This window comes from Halichoerus grypus, chromosome 5 (genome assembly GCF_964656455.1).
Source record: "Halichoerus grypus chromosome 5, mHalGry1.hap1.1, whole genome shotgun sequence".
In the NCBI taxonomy this organism is placed as follows: domain Eukaryota; kingdom Metazoa; phylum Chordata; class Mammalia; order Carnivora; family Phocidae; genus Halichoerus; species Halichoerus grypus.
This window is the reverse complement of record NC_135716.1, coordinates 68589107-68610033: the sequence shown is the minus strand read 5'-3', so window position 1 is coordinate 68610033 and position 20927 is coordinate 68589107. Positions and strand designations below refer to the sequence as shown.

Genomic DNA, 20927 nt, shown 5'->3' with positions numbered 1-20927 from the left:
AAAGGCGGAATTTTCCTGTGTTCTGATTTGATACTTTTAACTTTCTGGCTATGGCTGAGTTGCGATACATACTTACAAACAGCTGGATAGCCTAGGATCCTGATTCCCAACAGAGAAACTAAATTTGTCATGTTCCCCTCTGAAAAAAATGGGTGACTTCTCCACTTACTGAAAGCAATTTGGTTACATATGAAAACATAAGGAATGAATATTCGAAAAGGAGAAATTACTAGAGTTAAATAAATAAAATGTTCAAAAATAGAAACATATTTGAATTTTAAGCTCTATGAGGAATCAAAGCCAAGTTAAGTTTCAAAGAAGGTCGAACAGATTTAAAAACACGAAACACCACTCCCTAAAAGGGTAACAGAAACAGGAGGTCCTAATCGCTTTCAAGCGGTAAGGAAACAGATGAAATCTCATTTTATGAATGCATGTTATATATAGCTGATACAGTTCCTTTTGCTATTACTGAAGCAAACTCATTTTAAATGAACTGATTCAAAATGTTTTTAAGGTCTTCTAATGGCAAAAAAAAAAAAAAAAAAAAAAATGTATTTTCCTGAAGAGAATTATCACTTTGGTAAATTTAATTTATACATCTAAAAATCATATTCTACCTAAGCCAAAGGTGAAAGCACTTAATAAGAAAATACAGGAAAAAATGGAAAAAGACTGATTTAGGATGAATAATTTTAATATGTACAGCATTAAGATACATATTCACATTTTCCCTCTTGTGTAATATGCCTGCTTAAAAAAAATACAAATTACTTTCTCTGGATGTATATTTGGAAATAAAATTAAAAATAAATTTTGCTTTCATACAGAAATATTCAGACCTACTACTATCTGAATACAGTAATTTCACTACCCTAAGGCAAAAACATGGGGTTATTTTCAAATTATTTTAAAAGCACCATTAATACAGAATTTTACACTGAAATTTGTATTAACCCATCTGACAAATCAGTTAACCTAAACAAATTACAATAAAAAAATATCAGCGTGTTAAAGAACCATCACTTTACACACCAGTCATGTTAAAGATCAACAGAGAATCATTTAATTTATGAATCATGCTGAAAACATTTTTATAATCAAGTCCATTATAATCATCTCAATTAATAGTGTGTTAGAAAGACAAGCATCAAGGGTTAATCACAAAACAATTTGCTCTGAAGTTCCTAAATTTAGTTCAGTGAATACAACATAAGTTGAAACAAAACGATACAGAAACCAATTATACCACCAAGAACATCTCAATGCACTTTGCAGACTACTACAAGAATGAGGAGTGCCCCTTTCTTCACTAGAAGTGGGGAAGCCCAGCAAGGGACTAGCTAGGAGCTGGACTGGGGAGAAAGATCACACGTTGCCTTGTGCTGTTTGATCACAGCTGCCCCACTGCTCGTGAAGCCCTGGGTGCGCAAAGGAAAGAAAGAAACAGGACACTGCTTCGGGTTTTCATAAGCCAATGACTTCAGTCCCTGAATCAAAGTTACTGGTTATGTAAATCCAAAATGACACAAGTCTTGCCCTGAACCCCTTCGTTCTGTGACGTACCATCAACACCATCTGCAGTTTCGCTTTCTTCTTCTTCTTCTTCTAGCATTTCAAAGGGAGTCATTATATCATAGAGAAATGAGAGGAAACCATAAAACCAATCTGAACTTTCCTCTGCTAAAATATTAAGGACTTCCTCAAGAGAATCAATATTTTCATTACTGCCATCTTTGGTCAGGCCTACATAAGAATAAAGGAAGAGAGAAAGAGAAAATAAGGAGAGCAGTTAGGTGGAAAAAAGAAGTTGAGGAAGAGTGATCTCAAAAAGGATGTGCATCATGGTCACAGAAGTTAACAGAAAAGATACTTCGGAAAACAAAGAAACTGATTAAGATGCACACCTTACAATCAACTCTCAATCATGTACTACAGGAAAGGCACAATTTGACCAATCCTCAACCATTCCTACCAGCCCCTAACTAGGTTTGCCTTTCTCTCATTAAGAGAATCTAGAGCCCCAAACACAAAATTGTGTTAGCCAAAATCGACTGATTAATGTCAATGGGAAGAACGAACAAAAGTAATAGAGGGTAAAAAGATAGAGCCTTCTGACAGCCTCCACGTTTGCTGATTTACCAACCAGGTATTATCGAGAGTTGATTATACAAGCATTTACATATATCAATAAATATTCATCGAATAAAAAGGTTCATTTCTTCACACTTTTCCCCTTCGGACCTAGAGTTTACTTAAGAAACTCTGGGGTTAATATGACTAGCAAGATTACTGTTTATAGCATCCACAGATGAACATAAATTTATTCAAATTATATCAGATAATCAAATGTTCACACTACCAAATATTAGCTTTACAGTGCTCTGGCTACTTACTCATGGTCCTATAATTCTGACCAATAATAAGCTTCAGCTATTAATAATAATTCACTCTGCTAACCAATATTAAATTTGATCAAGGACCCAGCCGGTCATTTGCAACAGGAATATTTGAAGTCCTCTTCACATAAGCCCCAGAAATTAGCTTCTACTGTAAAGACCCGTGACTCCTGTTGTTTAAGTATTAGTCCCAAAACAGGCCATCACGATGGAAAGAAAGCAAAGTATATATTGGTTTTATCTTTTTTTTTCCTGTTTAGTAACTGGCTTCGGGTAAGAAATATCTCTCAGCCCAGTAAATATCAAAATCCACCAATACTGGCCACGCCCTATATAACAAGACCCGTAATTCTGAAAGAGAAAAAACACAGGGTAGACAGTTCTGGCTATAAGAAATGTGAACATCCATGACTTGAGAGCTTTTCTGATGCTAACCACCCTCATTCAGTAGGTTGGGCTTTGGCGGCTCAACGTTTCTCCATGTAAACATAACAGCCAGGAATCAAGATGGGCAGGGAAGGTACAACAATGAGACAGCTAGCATAAATATTAAAGTATACAGTGTATTTTCCCCACTTCAGTGCCCAGAAGAACTACATCATATCATTGTTCATAGGTGGAGGTCAGGGGGAGAAAACAAACTGCAGTTAGTATTTTTGGTATTTAAATTACTTGTTGACACAACTAGAATATTTTTTCACTGAATCTAACAGTTGACAAGTGCTATGAACAGAGGAGATCTGTATTCCCACTGAAATCTCTGTGGGAATAACATTGTTTCTTCTTCCTGCCTTAAAACACTATAGCTGTATATTTCTAATAAACATGTTTATTCTTCTCCATTTTCAAATATTAGTATTTCAAAGTATCAAATATAAAATATAAAACTTTACCAGCCTTCAGTACGACAAGCTGAAGTATTCAACAAATATGTAAAAGTACCCGAACAAACTATAGACCCAACTATGCAACAATCTTCCTGTGGTTCTTTAGACAAAAATATTACTCCAAAGTGAAAAAGGAAATATTCTGCGTATATTAATTCCTTAGCTTCTAAGAGCAGGCCTGAACCCAAGGGCAGGGTGTAAGCACCTCTGAGTGGACAAGATCTAGTTCACTTATGCGTCTGTCCAGTCTACAAATGCTTATCAAGGCTCTAGGAATTGCTGACTGGCTTCCCTTTTGTTCTCCAGCCATACCTGATATGAAGCCAGCTAGGTGCTAGCCATGGACAAAAGGACAATCACGCAATCCTTAGGTGGCATTACTCTAAAAGGATGTTACTCTTAGCAAGTGGTCCTTGGACCATTTTCCTGTTGATTTTATTCGGGAAACAAGTTTTCAAAGAATACAATTTCTAGCAATGTAGTTTTCAATAATCCAAACCAATATCAAAGATATTTTATTCTAAGTAATTTGGCCACAAAAGTAGGAAGCTATGTAAACTAGGAAAGGCTTAGAACATTTTCAAAGTATATCATAAGGGCCATGGCCAGAAACAATGAAATAAAACTAATGATGGCTGTTCAGAATATCTTGATTTACTCACACATATTTCATTCTCTCTTTATATTTCACAAGAAAAACCAAATCTTAAAATGTGCAATGTAAATATGAATGTGTACACTTCCTCAAATTGATAAGATTTAGACTATGCAAATTTAAGAATGCAGAAAGAAATACTTATGAAAGAAATGCCAAACCTATGAAAGCTGAGCATATTTCAACTGTTATTACAAGCTCTCCCCTAATCTCTAACTTCCTACCTGCATCTGCCCTTTGGTTTCCTGGTGCCTTAATCCAAACCCTTACCCCTGAACTGCCTCTCCAACGAGAGTACACCCAGGAAGCCTGGCTTCTTTTTGGGTACACACTCACTGAATTTGCTCCCCCATAACCTCTCCCTGAAGATACAGAGCCCATTAATGTCTCTGTACCCCAAGAATCTCACCACGCTCTCTCTTTGCAACCACCTGCCAGTAACAGAGGCACAACTAAGCTACAATAACCTCACAAAACTAAAAAAGACCTTTAGTCATAGAATTCAATTCCAGTCAAGCTTGTATTTCATGCAGAAAATTCAATCACTATAGAAATAACGTCAGAGGACATAAGTGAGCCTGACAGCTCACCTCTGGTTTGTTTCGGCTAACTGTAAAGTCATAAGCTAACTATGAATTAGTACCTTTATATGATAAAATCCTTTATTTTAGCCTTTGTGCATTTAATAGTCAAATTATCAAAATGAACTCTGAGATTCGCCAAATTTGGTTCTACCTCCAAATATATAATTCTTATAAAAGAAACAAGTTATGATTTGCCCATACCAAATAAATGTCTACTGCAAATGGCAATGTTTTAAGTTTCAATTAATTAGCCTCTTAATGGTTGCTGAAAAACCTTACAGGAAATAAACTCTTGCAATCTAAAATACTAAAAATCAAGTTATTAATGTAAGTTTCTATAGAAATCAGTGTGCTCTATAAAGAACATTTTAATTTTTAATAGTTGATATTTCCTATCTGACAGACCACATTGTTGATTTTATTTTTTTCACATAGCTGACTTTAAGCCAAAAAAAAAAAAAACCCAACAAAATATAGCAGATGAGAAGTAATATTATTTCTAAAAATGAGGAAACATGGCCCACATGAAGTTATCTTTAAAATGATAACTATTCAGAATCCATCATTTAAAGTAAAGTAATACGATGGAGTAATAAACCATTTATAGGCAAGCAAATTAGCATCATTCTGATAGGTTAAATTCTATACATTTTACTTCTTTTGCATGTCTCGGATTATAGTCTTCTGAGGATTTACTATATCCATAGAAAAGTTTAGATTTAGATTTACTATATCCATAAAAAATTAGAAAAAACGTAATGACAAAATTATATAGAAAATTCCATTAAGGTTAAGAGAGGAAAAAAATTTCATTGAGAGTAAACTTCCATTGTTAAGTAGCAAATATAATTCCCATTGAGAAGTATAAGAAAACAAACTAAGGTCAAAATTAAGAAGCTAAATTACATTTAATCACAACTAAAATACTTTTTTTCATATTTAGAACTTACTGTTTATAAGGAGGTTAAGATTAACCTACCTAAAACTATTCCATTGGTTATAGATGTGATACCCTCCCATTTTTTTCATATCCATAAGATAAACACAAAATTGTGTGTCTAGGATGAATTTCTTTGCATCATTACTTTAGTAAGTATAGTATATATTACCATGACATATTTATTATTTTTCTAAGTACTTTAGTATACAAAATTTTAATACATGTAACACTACATAGTAAAACAAAGGAAGTGATGCTCTTTAACAAGAAGAAACACATATCTCACTAGGCCAGATCATATAAAACTTGCATATTAAAATTAACATCGTTTTTTTCTAGGAAGGCAGCATTTTAAAACAAATGAGGGAATATCACATATTTATACATTACAAGAAATATCTCAATGATAAAGACAGGTAATTCTGGTGGTAGAAAGAGAAGGGTTCAAGATTTCTAAAATAAAGAAACCCAGCCAAAAACTACTGGTTCATATTTTAATGTTACCTTTAAAATAGGCATAGGACATTTTAAAATGTCGGCTACCACAATTTTTATTTCAAAATGGATTTATGTAAGCCTTTAGAAACTTACATTTTCAAATGGAAGTGAATTACGTCAACTAATGCTCAAGAGTGACTATAATTACCATATTTGAAAACAGGCTAGTACCTTATCTATATGTTCAAATATTAAGTCCAGATTAGGACGTGCTTTAAATCTGAACACAGATATGAAATTATGCTTATTGAAAATATATGTGCAAGAAGTCTATACTTACCCATTTATAAAAGTATATTGAAATATAAATCCATGGAAAAACAATAAAGCCATTAACATTTCAGTAAGAATGAAATACAGAACTGAAGTGGGAAATATTTTCCATAAAATGTGTGTGGACACAGATATTATCAAGGCAAAGATCACCACTAACAAAAAATAAAATGTCTACTTGCCTAGTAAAACTTTGGCATCATCCACATCAAAATCTCCATCACCATCAGCATCATAGATTCCTAGTTTTCCTGCAAGAGGGAGGAAAAAATGGATGGGAAGAAAAGGGAAAACAAGTTTGATAAGGTATTACCCCTTATTAGTCCTGACCATCAGCCATAAATATTACCAATCAGTGCAATTCTTTGCTCTCTAAATCCTGAAAAGCAGTGTTAAGTGAAGATCTTACCTAAAAATGATAGATTCAGGAAATGTTTGCCTTACAATCTAATAAATATAACTGAGATAATATTTTCCTTAAAGTTTTAACAATCTGCTGATTTAATCATTTTAGCTGAATTTATTATGTTGCCAAAAATAATTTCAGTAAAAATTTCAACATAAATAAGAAACATTACTGATTTCTAAGTTACATAAAATGTAATGCTTCTACAGTATAAAGTTCCTCACCACCATCAATACTGAAAATAAAAAGAACACCTACCAAGCCTCAAATAAAGACTAAATATAAATAATTAACGCCAAGTATAAGTACTAAAAATAAGAGCGCAATTAATTTTATATTTTACAATAATGATTCATAACAGAAACATCATGAATCAACTTAAAAAAAAAAGACTTTTATATACTGGAAATACAGTATATAAAACTGGCTTCCTGAAACGACAAAGGAAAACATAGTTATCCCACTTAACTAGCACTGGCCATCTACTATCAAGGAAAAATAAAAAAAAGCTTAAACCAGACCACTTGAGAAGACAGTACTCTCAGAGCCTTTCCTCTTCAAGCAGAGTAAAATGTTATCTTAAGGCTTTATCATCTAGGAACACTGCCATGTTTAGTACTCCAAACGTGAGTCAAACACATTCAATTCCCTAAAAAACAATCTAAAACCAATCATTTAGAACTCAGCATTGGACAATGGCTGTGAGGAGACATCACATAGAGCAATATTTTAAACAGCATCCACAAATACAGCGTTAGTACTAAAAAATCAGTCTGCAGCACTGTTACCATCTCTTTAATAAAACGTAAGTTAAAACACTGCAGGAGAGCAGGCAGAACTTCTGGAGTAGAGTGGCTGTCATCAATCTTTACCCTCCCAGAGCCCTCGTTCTACTTAGGAAAATAGTTAACTAGCTATGTAGAAATCTGGTTTAGAAAGCACACACACACACACATTAAAAATAAAAATAAAAATAAATAATAATGGAGAGATAAGGAAGTTATCATTTCTATGGCTAAGAAAATATAAATAAGCGTTGATCTGCAGGTGGAGACTATCTACAGCGCAGAGCTCAAATAACATTAAAAAGACAGAAAATACCATACTTTCTGACAAACAAAGGGAGAAGTTGGTCCTACCACCTATTTTCTCTGATGCAGGGGATAACTAAATTAATAGAATAAGGATGAGGTTTTAGAGACTAACACAAGTAGACTTAAAATGCATCTCCAATAGCCTACCTTGAAGTACCTCCGATAAGTTATAACGGAAGTCCTTTGCTTTGGCTGCATGCATGTAAAAACACGAAAATTGTTAACTTGCCCTTAAACGTACAAACATTTTTAATCTCTTCTTTTGTTTAAGAGATGTTCCCTAGCAACATATCACTGTAAGTCAACAAAAGCACAGATCTACTCAGAAGTTTGTCTCCGAACTAAAATTCTTCCTCTATTACTCTATCATCTATCCAGAGACACTCTCCTTTAAGTAATAATGAAAAACTGCAACAAACGGCAGATTATCCATAAGCATGTTTTGCCTCCCCCCACCCCATCGAAAGACGGCTATAATCTAACATCTAAAGCAGAAGTACAGAAGGCTTTATGGAAGGGATGGGGTATTCTATGCAACACGGTACATATAGATGAGCATGCATTTTTTTCAGTGACAGGGTCCACACTTTCAACTAGATCTTTAATGATCTAGTTGTATGTATGTATTCACAATAGCCAAAAAGTGGAAAGAACTCAAAGGTCCACCACTGATGAATGGATATGCAAAATGTGGTGAGTATCCATTCAATGGAATGTTATTCAGCTATAAAATGGAGTAAGCACTGAACCCTGAAAACAGTATGCTAAATGCAAAACGGCAGACACAAAAGGCCACATACTGTATGATTCCATTTATATGAAATGTCAGGAGTAAGAAAATCATAGACACAGAAATATGTGTTTGCCAGGAGAGGGGAGGAGGGGGTGGTGGAAATATTCTGAATTAGATCATGAGGAATATATTAAAAACCAGTAAACTGTACATCTTCACATATTAACAATATTGAATTTTATGTTATGTAAATTTTATCTCAATTGAAAAAAAGACTTTATGACTTCGGAGTATGACTCCAAAAATGGTAAAGAATCATTAATGTAAAAAGTCATGAAAAACTGCAGTGATTATGGGAAGAGAAAAGGAAAAACAAGGAGAAAGGAAGACAACTATCAGAAATAACATCGCAACCTCCTCAACAGCATACAGACAGCACCTATCCCAACACACACACACACACACACACACACACACACACACACACACACCCCTATACCAACACCAATACACACATATACACACACACACACACACACACTGATTCATTCCAACAAAGACAATGGGGTGTGCTTCCAAATGCTCTCTAAGGAAGGGTCTAGCAAACTGGGTCCTGATATAAATTCAGTGGCTCATAAATGTTTAAGATTCATAATATAACAAGATGGAATAGAAATGATATAGTACTGCATTTCCTAATAGTTAAGTACTGTTTGATAAAACTTTCCTGTGTGATATACATACAATAAATGCCTATTTTTTATTTTTACTACAGATTATGTTCGAAGAAGTTGAAAAGCCACTACTCCCAGGTAACCCTGATAACACCCCCTTTTGTTTCTACACTGTTGAGAACAACTGAAAGGCTACAGAAATTACCCCCAAAATAGGATAAATCTTTAAGATTACTAAAGGATGTCTTTCATGCTTACAAATTCACATAAGAAACAATACCAAAATTCTTACCTAAAACTTCCTCATAATCAACAAGATCAAACCAGACGACAGCTACTGATGTCCAGACTCCCAGCAATGCAATGACCATAAACCATGTGAAAAATGAACTTCCAGAAAGTCCTCCTTTCCTCCCATTTTTGTGTCCTCCATGCTTTGTCTCTGTTTAAAAACAAAACAGATGAACAATGTCATTATAGAAGAAGACACCTTAGTGAACACCTCTTTTTGCTGAATTATTTCTCCAGTTCCTTGAAAGTACTTACAATGGTAAATCATTTCAAAAATAGTTTTCACTCAAATTCTCAAAACATGTTACATAAAATAAAGATTTTTTTTAAAGATTTTTTTATTTATTCATTTGAGAGAGAGAGCACAAGCAGGGGGAAAGGCAGAGGGAGAGGGAGAAGCAGACTCCCCACTGAGCTGAGAGCCCAACGTGGGACTCGATCCCAGGACCCGGAGATCATGACCTGAGCCGAAGGCAGACGTCCAACCATCTGAGCCACCCAGGCGCCCCTACAATAAAGATTTTGAAACAGAAAAGATTCTGTTCAGACTCAACACCACACATATAAAACTCTGACTTAGAAGTAACGAAGGAAAAAAAAACACTTATTGGCTAACAATTTTTTAAAAATAAAGGTTGAGGGGCGCCTGGGTGGCTCAGTTGTTAAGCGTCTGCCTTCAGCTCAGGTCATGATCCCAGGGTCCTGGGATCGAGCCCCGCATCGGGCTCCCTGCTCCACGGGAAGCCTGCTTCTCCCTCTCCCACTCCCCCTGCTTGTGTTCCCTCTCTCGCTATGTCTCTCTCTGTCAAATAAATAAAATCTTAAAAAAATAAATAAAAATAAAAATAAAGGTTGATATCATATGTATATTATATGTAATATGTATACTTTCCTTCTAAGTTCTTTACATATAACCTCCTCCAAAGTTCAGCGCATATCAACAGCTTCATGAAATCACATAGAAATGTGGCCACATCCTTTTCTTTGACCCATTTAGTTTCTGGAGAATCTTAAAAAGCCTGTTAATGGCCACAGAAAATATCTCCCCCAAAAATGGCTCCATATTCTTAGCCAGAGAGAGACAGAAGAAGAGAAGGAGACTACTTATAGGAAATAGAGGTCAGGGAAGAAGAGAAGCAAAATAGTACAACAATCAGTCCTCCTCCTTTACAAGATCCACCGGGGCCTACGGAAGCAGGAAAAGGCTCATCATTCACAATCTGTCTCAATGCAGGAAACAGCTGTGGATACTGCAGTCCACTGAGTGTCACTTATTACATTTGCTATTCTTCTGGAAATAGTCTTCTTACAGCCAAAAGTAAACAAAAATAATGAAAGTCAAGTGATACTGACAGAATATGGTCAATGCTGTCCTTAAAAGAAAGGATCACCGTATTCAAATTTCTTTTGGAAAGGAACATAATAAATATTATTCAAAGGATATGTCATATTCCCAAATGTCCTCTGAGAAAAGGACAAGTTTATCAAGCAGGTAGGACAGCAGGACACTGTCTTCTCTTTGTTGAGCATGTGCCGTGTACTTCAAAGTGCCCCCACGTGCATGGCGGCATGTGACTCTCACAAAGGCCTGGTCAGTGTATCTCAAGAGGGCGTTTCTGGATGTCTATAAAGAACAATTCTTTATCCAGTGCAACTGTGCCTCACGCTGCAGGGCAGCCGGCATCCCTGGTTTCCTCGGGTCCGGGAGGTAAGTAGCTCCCCGATGATGACAAACAAAAATATACCCAAACTCTTCCCAGTGTCCCCTACAAGGGTGGTGCCTGGGTCAGAACCACTGGGGGTAAGGACAGTAATAATCATCCCTGTTTTATAGAAAAAAGATTACGTGGTTTACTCCAAGTCCCCAGCACAAGTTGGATAGAGCTAGGAATTAACCTGACTTCTCTGGTCCTGAGTTCCTTGATCCGTGTGAGTGGGCCAAATTACATGACTTTAACAAAGCTCACTAGCTCTAATCTAGAACTGGCTTTCTCACCCCTAAATCCAACTCTCATTACAGAATACTGGTAGTAGTATCCAGTGCCTCAAATTAAGAATATACTGCCAAATCTTCTGGAAGAAAAAATGAAATGAAATTCTTCTTATTAAAAAGATACACAGTTTTTTAAACAAATCACTAGATCAACTTTTCAAAAGGGGCCATAAAAACTATATCAGTCAGAGTGACTGTATGTATGTATACACACTCAAATACACACATTTTTTATCTATATAGCCATATTTAAGTCTATAAAAATATGACTAAGACAAATTTCATTCTTAACAAAAAAGTCAATTTCCCTTTCTAATGTTCTTTAAATATTAATAGACCTATCAAAAAGGACCAGATTTATAGTCATAGGGTGAATTCACAAAAGAATACTCACCAAATAACATATGGCCATCTAATCTGTTTCTAATATGATCTATTATTAAAAGTCTCCAAAAAGCTTGCTTTATAAAATCATAATGTTTACATTAAAAAAAATTCTTACTGGGCATAGATTATAAAGTTACATATTAAATCCACTTAAAACAGGCTTCACTGTTTCAATATCTGAACACAGCCATGGGAGGGGGAGACTGGGTAAAAACTCTGTCAATGTTGATGGGGGAAAATGATGATTTCCAATACTTTTGTGTGTCTTAAGCATAAAAATTACAAGAACAATATAGAACATCACTAAAATTTTTAAAAAGTAAAGAAAAAAGTGGGGACGGGAGCACCACAGATTCACTAGCAATGTTATGTGTTTAATTTATTAAAACTTCAGTGAACATGAAGACATTTTTCAATGCTGTACAAAAAAAAATCCCTTATTTCTGGGGCACCTGGTTGGCTCAGTCAGTTAAGTGACCAACTCCTGATTTTGGCTCAGGGTTGTGAGATCGAGCCCAGGGTCAGGCTCCACACTCAGCGCAGAGTCTGCCTGAGATTCTCTCCCTCTCCCCCTAACCCTCACACTCGTGCTCGCTCCTTCTCTCTCTCAAATAAATACATAAATCTTAAAAAAAAAAAAAACTTTAATTTTATATAGCATACAAATATATACATACATACCTGTTTATATAGAATACTAATTATAATAAGAAAAATGCCTTCTGGAATATCCATTTACCTCCAAATATGGATTTATAATTTAAAAGGAGCTTGTAATGGAATAGCTAATGAAACAATTACTTGAATTCAAAGTTCAAGTCTATCTCCATGTCTATTTCTTTCTTAAAGCAGAAATGGAGGAGGAAAATTTCTAAGATTCTCAAAAGGACTCATTTATCTGAGTTAATTCAGCACTCATCTAAGTTACTGACCTGCAACACCAAATATAAGTAAAAGGTATAAAAAGTTTTCTTTAAATTACATAAATTCACGCACCGTAGCAGAGATGGGGGAAGGGGATCAAAACACAGTAAAGAACATACCTTTAACTAGAATCCACTTATATTTGTTTTAAACATGATTCTAACAACTTTGATCAAGTTTCCTAACATACTGCACAAAACTAAAGAATATACTTTAAAGACAACCTCACCTATAGGAGTTCAAGCAACAAAGTGCTGCTGGAAGGAAGGCCTGTAGGAGGTATGAAAACCAGCAGCAAGAGCAAAGAATTTGAAAAAATTAAATGGCAGGGGGTGATCTATGATTGATGCGTGCAGGCAAATCTCGAACTATCCTTAAAATAATCTTAAATTGCCCTTAAAATAATCTTAAGTACAAGGGAATGATGACATTCAGACTGAGTTTGTCATTAAAATATTATTTGGAACTGTTTAAGAATGCAAAAAAGGCATAATAAATCCAGAAATGGTTTTCATTTACAGTATAATTTATCAAACAAATTTATCACCTTAAAAGATTAATGTCAAAAAAAGGGTAAATGTTACTTAGCTAGAATATGAAATTATTAGCAGTATTTTATCCTTCCTTTCTAATGTCAAATAAATTCTTACTCTAGTTTCATTAATCTTATTACTGTTAATATCTACTAATACCACAAAGGAACAAAACGGTAAATTATAGAAAGGAATCTTTCCCAAGACATCTCTGTTACAGGAACTTTCTACTTGACACCAAATAATACTCCCGCGATATGTCACTTTGTAAACATGGTGTACCTAGTCCCAAAGGGCAGATTATTTTCTGTCCAATTAACTGAAAAAAGCATAGTAAGATAAACACTTCAAGAGAGTTTAAAACACCCTAAGCAAACCTGAAATCAGCACTTTGTTCCAAAGTATTCTGGAAGAATGTCTAGCAGTTAACCCTATTTCCTAAGATCAGAATAAACCTAAGAGTCTTCATTTCATTTTCTGACTATTGTTTGACCTGCAGTCCCAGGGATTAGTCAAGAAGATTTTTTTAATGGGGGTTAAGATTACGGTAAGAACTATGTGATTCATTTTTTTCCATGCTGACCCATCAAAAGTAACGACCTCCAAATCAGAAAACTGTTCTTACATACTATTCAACACAGTGAGCAATGAAATGTGCCTCTCTACAAAATGTGGGCTAGGGACAATAGGTCATTTTATTTATTTGGTTGAGGAAAAAAAAATAGAAGATATACCCCAGCACCTGAACAGGAGTCAGTCAATTACTTAACTGGGTTACAACAAACTGAATTACAAATCAACCATGTATGAGTTTTGCTTAGCACTGTGCTGGTAATTTCATATTTATACATAAACCCCACATTTAAAATTTAAAAAAAAACACAAAAACTGTCAAGCAACTCCTCAAACTGATTATTTTTTCCATGTTACAAAATGTCACCATTTGGGAGTCAAGAACTGTTAACAGTAGGTCAGAAGTACCAGCTGATTTTACCTCACTACACAGATTATATAATCCTCAGAAAAGAGGAGAAATGTCTTGTAAAAGAACTTAAAGATACATATCTCAAATTCTTCATCATGGCGACATGAGGCACTTTATCAGAATAGTCAAATGACCCATTCTAACCATTTACTCAAAACGATGTTCAAAGTAGGGATACTCATATTCTCTATACTAATAATAGACTCCTTCCAGTGGCCACTTAGGCAGTTGAGAGTTGGAAGCTGTCTTAACACGTCTTTTTTTTTTTTTTTCCTTAAATAAAATTTCAACATAATGAGCAGGGTGGGAAGGCTACAGAAATCTGGGGTCTTGAGATGGTGTTTTGTTTGTGAATATACATGCCATAGCAGAACTGTGGTAGTTTTTACCACTCCAGTAGGGTTATCTAATGTAACAAAAACATATAAATAAAAAGTCCCAATCAAATTGAAAAACAAAACAAAAACATAATGAGCTAATGTAGCTTACTCTCAATTAAGTGGAAAGACAGTCTTACCTTACAAAGTACGGCAAAAACAAACATATACAAGAATATAAATTCAACGCATTGTTAAAGAACACGTGAAGTTAATAATTACACCAAAAAATATATAAATAAATAAAATCCTAGTGTCTTTACTTTGCATTTATTGCCCGCTTCACAAAAATTAGGTCAGTTTCCACATATGGTAAGGCCTGAGTCGAGCTTTGCTTAAACCAATTAAGTGTGCTCGCTAATATAAGACGAGATTCACACAGGCCTTAAATTTCCCATAATTTGAGATCTGAATACACACCATTCTTTAAATTCACTGTAATTGTAAGATCAAAGACCACTTGTACATTTTTCTGAAGGTTGTAAAATGTGGTCTCTGACAGTACAACATACTAAAAGATATTCTAAGTTAAGACACCAAAACACAGATTAAAGACAGATTACTCCATGAAAAATTAAACTACCACAAGTTGATGTCTCCAGCAGTTCAAAATAGAAAATGTAGAAGATGCAGTCGAAGCACTTAGCCAAAAATATTTTTAAGAGTGCACAACTGAAAACAAAGCTAAAATCTGCCAGCTAGATCCTAAACCACTTTTAACCCAAACAATAAAAATGCACCTTTACCTTCAGCCATTTTGGTCTCTTCAATCCATGAATAACATAGATGGAAGAGAAAAATCAGAGCGCTATCAGCAGGTATCAGGCACGCCGAACACCCTTCCCTACTAGAGCTTGGGACTGGCCAACCGCTCCACGGGCAAGGCCTCTAGAACTGAAATTGGACCTGACTGCAAACTCTGCTCACCAGTTATTTTTAGAGGCCTCTTCCTCATGGCCAAAGACTGCTAATCACTCAGGCTGAAATGCTCCCCTAACAATACAACAGCCTTTCTCTCCCCACTTACGGGATTCCTCTCTCAGTGGGTCCTGTCTCCCAACTCCAAACCCTAAAAAAAAAATGAAGCATGCCGGAGAAAAGGAAATGGAACAAATTGTCCTGCCAGTTTTGTTTTCTTGGAATCAGGCTTCAATGGTTTCAGCCCAAGGACCAAATCACTCAAAACTGAAACAAGTCTTGCTGTAACACGTGGCCCTGTGCCCAGGACCCGCTTGATCTGGCCCCTCAGAATCTAATCAAATGCTTACATGAAAAAGACCATGACTTAGTTTGTGTGAGTGAAACAGAATACTAAATAGTAAGAAATTAATTAATGCTCTGGAATTCTGATTCACAGGCATTACCACCCCAAGTCTAATTCCTCCAATAGCAAAAGTAAAAAGAAAGGGAGAGAGAGAGAAAGGAGGGAGAGAGAGCTGAGAATGAAAGCATGGAGGGAGGGAAGGGAGGAGAGGGAAGGGAGGCTGGGAGGGAGGGGACAGGGAAAGAAGAAACCCTTTAGCATGGCAGCAGTGATCTAGGAAACAGGACCTCAGAGAAGGTACTGGAAAGAGAGTGTGCAACTCTATTCTGATTTTTTCCACTTCCCTCCAGCCCCACCTCCAAATCGTCCCTTCTGTGAAATAAAACCAGCCCAATGCCGCTACCATTTATCCACTGATTTAAGATTAGCAGTTCACAGAATGCATCAGAGCTCTGATTAGTGTATTAAATTAATTTAGCACAAATAGTATCCAGAGCAAGGCAGCAGCCTTCCAAAATTGTTTATTATGAGTGTTTAATTTTTTTTGGTCAAATTGAATGCTTCACATGCAAATTAAACATTTAAATGTTCTGAAGAGGAATCAGCAACCTATGGTCCCAATATTTGATTTGGAATAGAGCGAAACAAAGCATCGGGGCCAACTGAACAAAACTGACGAGTGTCTTAGGTGTCCTCTGACCAAGAGCCATTTCCCGCTCCCCTTTCCTTTCCTCAAAGATCTGTCCTGCCGAAGTTAGGGCTTGCTAAAATGTTACATGATAGTGACTCATTTGTTGACAGGGATTTAAGATGACCCGCCATCATGCAAATTTAGTATTTTGGAGGCTTTCTTTTGTTTTGTTGTTTTCAGAGAGAGGGAGAGTGACAAGAGGCCACATCCTGGGGCCACAGGAAACCAAGCCACTACATTCACATGGCAGGGACGGGGGTAGCCCGTTTCAGACTTAAGGAACCTGGATTCGATTCCTGGCTTCTTCACTAACTTTGATTTGGGGAAGACATCAATTTTGGGGGCCTCAATTTCCTTGCCTTTAAAATGTGTCTTGGCTTTAAACACCTGAACTTTCCTCCCCTGGCCTGAAAGCAGTAAAATGTGTCCATTAATCTTTCCTTGGGCCAATAACAGAATGGTATGACAGGACAAAACAGGAGCCAGAAATAAGGACCGAAGGGAAAAGGGAAGAATGGTTCATAGCTGTGCTGTACGTATATGTTTAAAACTGAATATCCCGTCATCCTGTTTCATGTATGGTTGAGTTCTCAGATTTATAAGTTTTTATACATACTTTCATTGAATAAACATTTAATTAAATGGGGGGAAAAATGTGTCTTGGCACAAACCAGGCATGCAAAATAAATGTTCATTGAAGTCATCCATGCAACACATTTCCAATGCACACATCAGGACGCATGCATCAGCCTCCGCATCTCCAATCCCAGCTCTTTTTCAGGATGCCAGCCTGCCACCATGACTGCCCGAGCTGCTGGGGTTCCTTCTCTCCCTTTATGGGCCCGAGCCAAGCCAGCTGCATCCTAAATTACAGGTCTGTGGCCAAGGCTGAACTGAGGCAGGAATCACACCTACTGAATCCGGGTATACCTCATCCCTGAGGCTTTTTTTTTTTTTTTTAAAGATTTTATTTATTTATTTGACAGAGAGATAGCGAGAGCAGGAACACAAGCAGGGGGAGTGGGAGAGAGAGAGAAGCAGGCTTCCTGCCGAGCAGAAAGCCCGATGCGGGACTCGATCCCAGGACCCTGGGATCATGACCTGAGCCGAAGGCAGACGCTTAACGACTGAGCCACCCAGGCGCCCATCCCTGAGGCTTTTTAACACGGCTCCGATGATTCCTCAACAAAGCACACACATTTACACAACCTTCTCCTTCACCTTTTACAAATTTTGCAGTTTTTTAATAAAATGCTTTCCCTCCTTAGTATCACAATAATGGCATACCTGTGTATTCTAGATAGGGTGATTAGGATAAATCTGAAATAACATTCAATCCATCACATTCCTTAAGGAAAAAGAAATTCTGAATTGCAAGTAACCACCACTTAACAAGAATAACAACTTATTTTTATGACAGGAAATGTTTATGAAAGGTTTAAAAATAAACTCATGTGCATATTGCGAATCGTGTGTTTAAAACCCTAGCAATGACGGCTAAAGTTATAAATGAACCAGTCCTTGTAATCACTGCTGGGGCTAATAGCAAATTCCCAGGTCCAGGCAAAGACCAAACTTCTAACATGTGCTCTGAGACTATTATTATCAGCCTGATGCCACTGGAGACCACAAGAACCAAGTCTCAAGTCCACTGAGTCCAGGCTCTACCTGCTTCCAAGACCTACCAGGGGAAATCCATCAGACCGCTCATGGGACACACTGACTACTTCCCTCCCTGCGCCCAAGTACATGTCATTGCAGCAGTGGTTCTCACGAGCACACTGGAGTCACCTGGAGGGCTTGGCAAAACACAGATTGCTGGGATGTCTGGGGGGCTCAGTTGGTTAAACGTCTGCCTTTGGCTCAGATCATGATCCCAGGGTCCTGGGATCGAGTCCTGCAACCGGCTCCTTGCTCAGTGGGGAGCCTGCTTCCCCCTCTCCCTCTGCCGCTCCCCCTGCTTGTGCTCACTCTCTCTCTCTCTGACAAATAAATAAAATCTTTAAACACACACACACACACACAGACTGCTGGCCCACCCCCAGAGTTTCTGAGTCTGTGGGGCCTGAGAATGCATTTCTAACAGGTTCCCAGCGGCTGATTGGATGCAGCTGGTCGCAGGACCGCACATAAAGAGAACCATTGCACTACTCACTGTCCTAGCCATCTCTAATTCTCGGGGTCTGGAGGAGGAGGAAAGGAGTACTTGCTTTTTACCGATTTCCAGACCATCATTTCCTTACCACCTAAAAAAGAAAACAAAACCCTGTTCCTCTGAGGCCCATGCCATCCAATTCTACTGCCCTCCCCCCTGCCTTGTCACTGTCATGGACCACACCCAGTGCCCTCTCCCCTCGGTGACGTCTTCACCTCCATCCTAGCCATTACCACGTGACATCAATATCTATCTGCGTGGCAAATGTGACAAGTTCTCTTACGTTCCTTCATCCCCAGTGATCTTGTTCCCCTCCATCCCCTATCCAACTTTCATTCTTATATACCTATTGTGGATCTTCTTATAAACCCACCCTAATTCGCCTTCCTAATCCTATCTTCATCTTTGTTGAAGTATCTCTAGCTTTCCTGGCACCATCATCCTCACAGATCCTGTAACCCTGCTAAGAAAGCTCTGTTTACTTGAGCCCATCATGAGAATTGCAGGATATAAGATACCAAAAATATATTTCTTAAACACAAACCACCCCCTTTTCATGTACGTATAGTCTCCAAAGCAAACATGAGCAACTTTTACCACTTGAAACCTAATATTAAATAGCCAGTATTACAGACATAACAAAAGGCAACTCAGCAGACATTGAGTAAAATCTCCTTAAATACACCGCCCCCAGCTAGGGAGCACCACCTCCGTATGTGAAGATTTAGGTTGCACCGAATGTGTGATGCATAGGATAAAAACACCCACTCGGATCATAACCCTCCTATTTTTCCAGCTTGTCAACTCAACAGTTTCTTCTTGGATCCTGGAGTTCTCTTGCTTCTACTTTCTTCTGAACCCTCCTCGCCTCCTGCCTTCACATCTTTCCATATCCATCTTAAGAGTCCACAGTTCATCAGTGAAGTCACTGCCTGACTCACTAAACCCCTCGTCCCTCTACTCCTTCAGTGCATCCATCTGCCGGGAGGTAGTTGTCTCCCCGGATGAACACAATTATTCACCCTCTCCACGACTGGCAGGGCAGCGAGGCACACGGCACACCAAATGAAATTCTGCACAAGACTCAGTGGAGCCAACCCCAACCAGCCCTCAGGGCTGCTTGTCAATCCCGCCCAAGCTCCAGAACACTCACTTTCCCATTCTCCACCAGGGCTATTTCCCACATCTCTGCCCCTAAAGTAGTCTGTTTTCTCATACTCAGAAAATGCCAGAGCCTCTTCCATCACAGAAAACAGAAGCCTCAACAGGAAACTGTCTCGACCCATCACCACCCTCTGTTCCCCAGCATCCATTCTCTGCTCTCCTCCCAATCCCTAGGCTCCCTCCCCCTCCTCATCTTCTCAGTCTCCTGTACCAGCAGCCTCTCTGCCTTCACTACATCTCCGCTCAAGCCCAGAGCTAGTCCCTGTGCTTTCTCCTCCCTGTCACAGAGGACATTCTCAACAGAGCTGTTATTTCACTGCTTTCACTTTCTGATGGCCCATTCACTCCTCACAACCCACAGGCTGCGACTAGCTTCTGCCCCGTGTAGGTACTCTAATGTCGTGCCAATGACTTCCAAGTCACTGAACCCCGTGGAACATTCTCAGTCCTCACCTCACTTGCCCTCTCAGAAGAATCCTCCCTCCTTAAACAGTCTCCTTCCTTGACTTCCCTGCTTCAGAATCATCTGGTATTTCTTCTACTTTTCTGGACTTTCTAATTCTCAATCTCCTCTGCTAGTTCAGTCTCTTCTAGTTAACTTTTAAATGTGGAAATTCCGTATGCCTTGGTCCTATGCCATCTCCCTGGTTGACTTTGAGCCACCCTCCATATGGCTTAAATCCTTCTCTCCTTTGAGGTCCAAACCCACATATCTGTCTACTCAATATCCCATTTGAATACTTGGAAACCCCAAACTCTGCATATACACAATGAACCCACGATCTTTCCCCTCTCCTCTCCAGCCATCCAAATCTCAGAAGCACTTCTGTCAAGCCAGCTGCTTAAACCAAAAACCTGGGATTCACCCTTGACTTCGTTCTCTTCCTCCTTTCCCAAGCACCCACCTCTCAGAGTCTCTCCAACAGGCTGAGGCAAACGGGTTACAACTATGCCAAGATACAAATTCCCCGCAGCCCCTGGGTCATCCTTGTCTATTTACCACAGTATGATGTTTTAAAA

General features: G+C 37.8%; 1 protein-coding gene across 17 annotated transcripts in view; it reads right to left on the bottom strand.

Moving 5' to 3' along the window:
- The window catches only part of ASPH (aspartate beta-hydroxylase), a 213776-nt gene that overhangs the window by 167756 nt on the left and 25093 nt on the right, over nt 1-20927 (bottom strand). For 9 of the 17 annotated variants that reach the window (XM_078072343.1, XM_036082466.2, XM_078072349.1 and 6 more), the window contains exons 2-4: nt 9436-9585; nt 7884-7928; nt 6419-6487 (exon numbers count right to left, since the gene is read on the bottom strand). In XM_078072343.1, the coding sequence (XP_077928469.1) occupies nt 6419-6487; nt 7884-7928; nt 9436-9585 (264 nt within the window). Of the gene's footprint in view, nt 1-676; nt 1747-6418; nt 6488-7883; nt 7929-9435; nt 9586-15379; nt 15667-20927 lie in introns of those variants that run through there. The other 8 variants (XM_078072345.1, XM_078072348.1, XM_036082472.2 and 5 more) reach the window with 5 other exon arrangements.